At 51.1% G+C, this 7,740-nt stretch overlaps 1 protein-coding gene across 1 annotated transcript; it reads left to right on the top strand.

Moving 5' to 3' along the window:
* Nucleotides 1-6,090: 6,090 nt before the first annotated feature.
* Nucleotides 6,091-7,344, top strand: BP01DRAFT_356398 (putative choline transport protein Ctr). Its single transcript, XM_025574944.1, has 2 exons — nt 6,091-7,178; nt 7,236-7,344. The coding sequence occupies exons 1-2, from the start codon at nt 6,209-6,211 to the stop codon at nt 7,238-7,240; spliced, it is 975 nt and encodes a 324-aa protein (XP_025431745.1). The 5' UTR covers nt 6,091-6,208; the 3' UTR covers nt 7,241-7,344.
* The last annotated feature ends 396 nt before the right edge of the window (nt 7,345-7,740 follow it).

Genomic DNA, 7,740 nt, shown 5'->3' with positions numbered 1-7,740 from the left:
CTTAGTATAAGAACGCCCACAACAACAAAACAATGACAAAGCATGTCGCCGCGGCGCCACCGCTGAGTCCAGAATGATCAGAGGCCTGGAAAGTCATTGACATCATGTTCCACTACAGAGGTTGTCCCTGATGGTAGGAAAACGCCCCTTGCATGCCGTAGCAGTGACTCCAACGCTTCTCACGCTACGCAAGTCGCTCCCAGAAGGTGAGCTGATACGACTCGGTCTCGAGGTCAACAGGGGACAGAAACTCAAATTGGGAACAGCATTCCGGTTCCCCGAGCAGTAACGTGTGGTGGTCCCTGTCGATCGACCCGAAGCGGCAGTGTCGTTGGAATGTTTGGCTACCACTCGAATTGGTTGCCAGGAATCCAGGACCTCTTTCGTCCTTGCTAAATAGCAATGTCTTGCCGGTCAATTTGCCTGCCAGCCTTGGGGGCAAATCGATGGACGAAGGAGCGAAGGAGATCCCGATTCCGAACGTCTAGCTGAACGTCTAGCAGAAATTAAGATCGGACCGAGAGCTGCCATCCCAGGACAAGAAGCAATTCGGCTGTGGTAGATCGTCAACTACCAAGATCTTCCCTTGTGAAGAGCAGAGACAAATATCACATAAGCGATAAGTCTCTCGTATTATTCAGATCGAGCAAAGGCAGCTGAACTTCGCGATGTGCGGCTAGTTGTCGATGAATCGATGCAGACTGACTGTGAACTCAACCCAAGAAGTGAGACACGATCTGGGTACGGAATACTGCGCAGGAGACGAAGGGCAATGCTCGGTCGGCATTGTAAACGATTCAGTTCTTGGCAGATTCTCCAGGCCCCTGTGATGAGGCGACTAAGGTTCGGTTTCCCGGACACTCAAAGCTCGCAAGTCTTTCCGTCTGTTGCGGTGGCAAGAAGACGCATCATCTGCAGGGTCGGAGATATTCGACGTTTCAGAGGCTATCAACCTTCCAGTCATGATGCATCTCTAATGCAGGCAAGCCTTGTCAGCTGCGCCTTTGCAGGTTGCGTTTATCTCGAAACCCGTCAGTGCATGGTTGTGTGGGCACAAGCTTAATTCCAGTACAGGGATAACAGCGCATCCATATCCGAATCAAGGGTGATTTTCAAACCGTCGACGGTCGGGGCGAGACCTTTCTCGAGCATTTCCAGTGTGGGATGTAGATCCGCAATGTAATTAGACGTACGACTCTGGAGTTGTAAAAGCCGTCAAAAGAAATGAGGCGTCGCTCACAGAGCAGAGCTCGTTTCGTGTCATTCTAGAAGCCGACAAAGCTGGTGTCGTGATTAATTATCGGGTCTCAGTACGGGTATTTCGACGGGCACAAGCTCAAACGCAGGAATTGAAGAAGGATGGGTCTAGGATACAATTGAGAATGAACATGAGACAAGTGCTGGGCTAATCAAGGAGAGGTCTTCGCGTCGTGTCAGAGACATGGAAGTTGGGATGATCGGATCGGTCGGGGGTCCCTGACTAGATGGCGGCTGACCCCGCTGGGGTGACCCCTGGCGGTGTGCTGCAGAGTGTGGATTCAAAGTTCAAAGTCAGAAGCAGGATGCAGACCCTGCGTGAAATGCAGCTGATTCTTTAGATTTTTGGGATGCAATCTGGGGATGTGCGAGGGTCCCTGTCACTCTGCTTGAAGGGTAATGTGACATTTGTCATGAAGGTAGAGCCTTCACAAATCATACACGAACCACCGATCGAAGTGCGTCGCTCCTCGCACCGTGGTATCCGGATCATAGTACTACACTTTCAAAGATGATCAGAACAATTCGGATCGGCTTCGATATATGGGATAACCGTTATATGCACCAATAAGCACATCATTGAAAATACGATGGGAGAGATCTTGAAAACCGGAAATGTCGTCAATCATGAATCGAAATATAGTCTGCCGAAGGCGGGCTCGAGTATATATATTATCTCCAGCGAACATATATGAAAGCATTTACATATCAAGCTGCTGGGGTCCAAAATCGGCCTCGGTCAAGGCCAATGTACGACCAATAAGCAGAGCGAGGTTAGTTTCAAAGTAGGTTGAAGTCGCGATTGAAGAGGATCACGTGCATTCTCTACTGCTGATACCCAGGAGCGGGCACATACTATTTCCCTTATGTTCAAGGTCAAGGAATATGATCTGTATAACTACTACTATCATGCAGAAGTTACCTTATCACAAATACTAAGACAAGCTCCTTAAGCCTTCAACCCTCATCTAATTTAAGATAAACAAGCTCTACGGATACACCATCTGTCATCACTAATATCTACCCACATATCAGGTCAATCGACCCATATCTAGGCACAAAGTCCATTCTCTCCAGACCAAGGAAGGCCAGCGGAGTTCCTCCGTAGCTGGAGTACAGAAACAATCTTATCGCCCCAGAGATACGTAGGGATAAAGCATCTCCGCACGCGGTCAAAACCCCCAACCCCTGTCGATGTCGCCATCGCAAGATAAGCTTCGTCGATGAACACCACCATGCGACCAATAATCCACCAGAATCTTACCATCCAAAAGAGATAAAGCATCCTGCGCAACTCCGACAACGAATGAAAAGCGCTTGATCGCCCGTTTCCCCCCCCGCGGCGAGCGATCAGGATCTGGCCAACCCCGTCTCGACCGTTAACCAGATACATATCTAGATCATCAGATGTCATCGATGCCGGGTCCCGGGTCTGTCATGCCATTGTTGGTTTAGAGCGGACATGACAGGACCCAGGCTTCGCTAAGTCCGACGGTGGTAACTATCAGTGACTCAGTAATCACTCGTGTATCCTCAAAATGCGATAGATGAGGTGATTCGATTTCCGTACGAGGAAGCCTACGCAAGCCGATTCAGTAGTCCACTTGACAGCTGAGCTCAGGGCTGGCAGCAGCGGATACCGACTCCTGTTTGTGTTGTGCCGGGGTGGGTTGCCATACACCGCATAATAGTAGTTGCTATGGATGCCATCCCGAAAACCAAGAAGAAAAGACGCGCGGTGACTTCCGGCCGGCTGTGAGAACGAATAGTCACCAAACGAACTTCATCTTGAACCGGCAAACCTTCCCCCGAACGAGTAAAAATCTCCCTCTCTCCCGACTTTACGGCGTAGATGGAGACTGGAATCCCTCACGGACAAGACTCCATCCATAATAACGCCTGTTAATCGCAGCCATCAAAGCCATTCTAACTCCATCCGGCAAAGCGACAAGCCGCAAGTCTAATTCGGTTCATCACTGCGCTATACCCCAGGAGGAGATAGATTCCTACGGCCCCGGCTTTCTCTTTTGTGGCGGAATGCTAAAACGCGCCAGGGAGATGCTAGATCAAGCCATGGGTTTCGTTCCGTCTTTGGGGGCGGGGAGGAGGGGAGATTCCTGGAGAAAATTGAACGAAACTCGCCCGCCTTCAATGCGGAAAGCGGGCACTTAGAGTTTGTGTGTAGTCTCTTTGCCCGGTTGAAAGAGCAGGTAGACGTAGGTCAATTAGAGACCGTAGTGTGAGATACTCCGTATTCGCATCAACTCAGTAAAGGACGCTTCAAGGAAAACCACCATGGCTTGAACCAATCTGATCGGCTCGCGATTTACCACGCAGGGCAGCGGAACCCCGAAGCTTTAGTGGATTTCCTTTGGAAAGACACGGGCAAGAGATTGGTGCCTCAAGCAGGTTAAAGGACTAAGGACAAAATAAGACGGAACTCAAGTTGCCCTTTCCCGGGGGTTGTGATATCGCGGTTTCAAGTGATTCCTGTTCTTTGCATCATCACAAACGGCACTGATATCTTTGTACTGATTCTCGTACTGCGGTGAGCTCTACACTGTAGTCAAGTCGAATCGACGATTTGAAGCAGAGGTTCAGCCATTCATCTTGTGTGGAAATATACAGACCGACAGATAATAATGCCTCGATTCCGAAAGGCGGACCGGTGAAAAGCGTTTAGTCAAATGTTTTCTCACCATCTCACCCTTTCCGAGTTTCGTCTGCGAATGAAAAGCGGATGGTGAAATGAGATCCACCCCGCGGGTTCCGACTAGACTAAAGCCCATTGGCTTGACCAACGAGCAGCACCAAAGCAGAATCGGATCAGAAAGACCGGTAAATGCCTGTCTAAGCCGCCAAAAACGTCGTAGTGTGCCTCCTTTGAGGTCTTTGTCTTCCGTTGGCAGATGCGGAGGATGACGTTGTTCCTGTTGAAAGGAGTAATTTCTCCATATTCAGTGAGAAAGGCATTGAATACATATGATACACTATTTGAGTATAGTAGGCCTGCATCGATAACAACTCTTATCAGGGATCGGCATTTCTGCTATAATCTTCTTTTTTTTTTTTTTCTCTTTCTACCACTCGGGCCCGGCTCTGGACCAGAAAACAACCAGTAAACTTCACCATCAGTAAATGTTGGGGCCGAAAGGGGCATTTGGATCTTGAATCCTTGCGGTATGACGACAGTCGCAGGGGAGTGCTTAAGAGAGACGCAAGTAGGGCAAAGCGGAAACTTCACGCACTGGATGGTGGACTAAGCCAGGTGTGGGCAAGTTAAAATTTTGTCGTCGGCACCAAGTCTCACACCAAGTGGGGAGGACCGCCACTCTTTGTATCTGCAGGCGACCAACGATAACGCTCAGCCATCCCTGGGCAGGAAGCCCTCAATCCACCCGAAAACACCTGAATCACCGCCACAGAAGTTCTTACCTTTCAGTCTTGATGTGGTGTCGAGGGACTTTTCTATGGTCAACCAAACCAATGTGTAGCCCGTCCAGACCCTCCCTATGACGAAGGAAAAAGAAAAAAGAACGTCCAGAAGGCAGAAGCGTGATAAAAGTGGATAGGGTCCAAACCGACTACTGGTAGGCTTTCCCCGTAGAAATTGGCAGACGATGGAGGCGCCAGGGCAGAGGTCAGCGAGAGCACGAGAGCATGGGGTAGTCTGCGGTACCTTCTTTTGCCCATCGATGAGACTTGGTGGAGCCTCCGTCAGACTCGCAACCCAAGACGGTCGTAGAGAGGGAAAAATAGAGCAAAAACAGGAAAAAAATATCCCCTTCAAAAGATATTAAATACAACACTGTATCCCATATATCCTGACAGCTTCTGTCGGCCTTCATACCCAAGTTGATCTCCTTCTACTTCTTCTTCTTAACCCCTCTCTTATCCTTACCTTTTCTTCTATCCTACACCCACCTCGTGCAGTTCTATTCCTATATTCTTTCCTGCAAATATCCTTTCTTATGCAGCAAAGGTTTGGGCATTGATACTCCACGCTGGCTTGGCTCTCTGCTCCTCCTCCTCCTCCACTCCGCTTTTATTGTTGATAGCTTGAGAGAACCACGCAACCCAAAAGGCAGATTGAGTTCTGTAAAATTTCCAATTGTTGTATCGCCGTATCACCAACCGCAGTCTATTATCAAGCAATCAATCCATCGCACCCCTTGCCACGGTCTCGCCTCCGGTCTTCGACACCCCATTCGCGACTGTTTTGAACGAACGGAATCTTTGCCACTCGCAACAATTTCCTCGGCCGAGTTCTTATCGTCGAGAATTCACAAGCCCCATGCAACAGTGGTCTTGAAGAAGAAGAGCCTTTCGGACAAAAATACCTACCTTTCTCCCACGCGTCACTTTGCGGCCACCCGAGCGATTGCCCTTTGCGACAAGATCACGTGCCTGTTTATCCTACGCTGACCCTAATTGCTTCAAGTGTCTGGTACAATGAGCAACCTCGATCTAGAGAAGAAGCCCAGCACTGGGCAGGTGATGCCTAGCAGCGAGTCTGCCTCCGGATCCGAAGATGCTGACGCCCTGAAGCTGGCTGAGATGGGCTATACCCAGGACCTGCAGCGCAATTTCTCTGTTCTCTCCCTGGTCGGAATTGCGTTCTGCATGTCCAACTCCTGGTTCGGTATTTCCGCGTCTCTCATCACGGGTATCAGTTCCGGAGGTACGGTCATTATTATTTACGGCCTGCTCTGGATCACCTTCATCTCGTGCTGTGTGGGATCGTCGCTTTCGGAACTGGCCAGTGCCATGCCTAATGCCGGTGGACAGTACTTCTGGGCCGATCAACTGGCTCCTAAGAAGTATGCTCGTTTTGCTTCCTATGTGACCGGCTGGTTCGGCTACGCGGGTGCCATCTTTGCGAGTGCCAGTGTCGCCCTCAGTCTGGGATCCGGTGTTGTGGGCATGTGGGAGCTGGGTCATCCCTCCTTGTATGATCCCTCAAACTTCCCTTCCACGGGTATCTCCCTGTAGTGCTGACCCCGATGCTAGTGTCCCCAAACCGTGGCATACAGTTGTAGCATACGAGCTTATCAACCTCTTCTGCTACCTGTTCAACTGCTGGGGCAAGATCCTTCCCGCGGTCGCCAAGGCGACGCTGTACATCTCGCTGCTCTCATTCTTCGTGATTTTGGTGACGGTGCCGGCCTGCGCCAAGCCGCACGCCAGCGCTTCGTTTGTCTTCGGTCACTTCGTCAACTCGACGGGTTGGAAGTCGGACGGGATTGCCTTCATCGTCGGACTGATCAACCCCAACTGGATCTTCGCTTGTCTGGATTCCGCAACGCACCTGGCGGAGGAAGTGCCGCAGCCGGAGCGCAACATCCCCATCGCGATCATGGCGACGGTGGGAATTGGGTTCGTGACCGCCTGGTTCTACTGTGTGGCCATGTTCTTCAGCATCCAGGACCTGGACGCGCTGCTCAACTCGTCCACGGGTGTCCCCATCCTGGAGCTGTACTACCAGGCGCTTAGCAACAAGGCTGGAGCTATTGTGCTGGAGACGCTGCTGATCGTCACGGGTATGGGCTGCCTGATTGCCTGCCACACTTGGCAGTCGCGTCTGGCGTGGGCCTTTGCCCGCGACCGTGGTGTTCCCTGCCACCAGTGGGTGTCGACCGTCAACGTCAAGCTGGACGTGCCCATGTGGGCGCACTTTGCGAGCTCGTTGATCGTCGCGCTGCTGGGTCTGCTCTACCTCGGCTCGTCCACCGCGTTCAACAGCATGGTTACCGCCTGTATCGCTCTGCTGTACATTTCGTACTCCGTGCCGGTGATCTGCATGCTGTACCGTGGTCGCGACAACATCAAGCACGGCCCCTTCTGGTTGGGCAAGTGGGGATTGGCCGCCAACTATATCACTCTGGCATGGACTCTGTTCTGTCTGGTCATGTACTCCTTCCCTGCCACCATGCCCGTCAATACTGGCAGTAAGTTTGCCATCACTTCCGTTACCTTACCTTAGCCTCGAAACTTAGCCACTAACCAATCCTCAGATATGAACTATGTCTCCGCCGTCTACGGCGTCATAATTTTCATCATCCTCGTTGACTGGTTCGCCCGCGGTCGTAAGTCCTTCCGTGGTAGCCAAAGCTGTGTCGAAGACGCCGACGCCCACGCACATTAAGCATCATACCCATCCGATCCCACGTCATTCATCACCACCACCGCCACCACAACAACAACCACCATCATGCAAGCCCATCCCCCCGATTCATGATTAGCGTTCATCAAAGCGTTCCGCTGGCCACCACTTGGTTACTTCAGCCATGCTGCCAGATTTCTGTACATGACCTCAACCTTTTTGAAGCCGTTCTATCCGCCAGACCAGGGGTCTAGCTTGGAAGAACTAAGCTTTTGCCATATTGGATATGGATAACGACACAAAAAACCTGTCACGAGTCCAGTCTTACATGGACAAAAGACGAATGCGCAAGAGTACAACTCATAAGCGAATGAAGAGAC

Source organism: Aspergillus saccharolyticus (genome assembly GCF_003184585.1).
Source record: "Aspergillus saccharolyticus JOP 1030-1 unplaced genomic scaffold BP01scaffold_13, whole genome shotgun sequence".
Lineage (NCBI taxonomy): Eukaryota > Fungi > Ascomycota > Eurotiomycetes > Eurotiales > Aspergillaceae > Aspergillus > Aspergillus saccharolyticus.
Note: the sequence above shows the minus strand (reverse complement) of the source record. Positions and strands in the feature narration are given on the sequence as shown.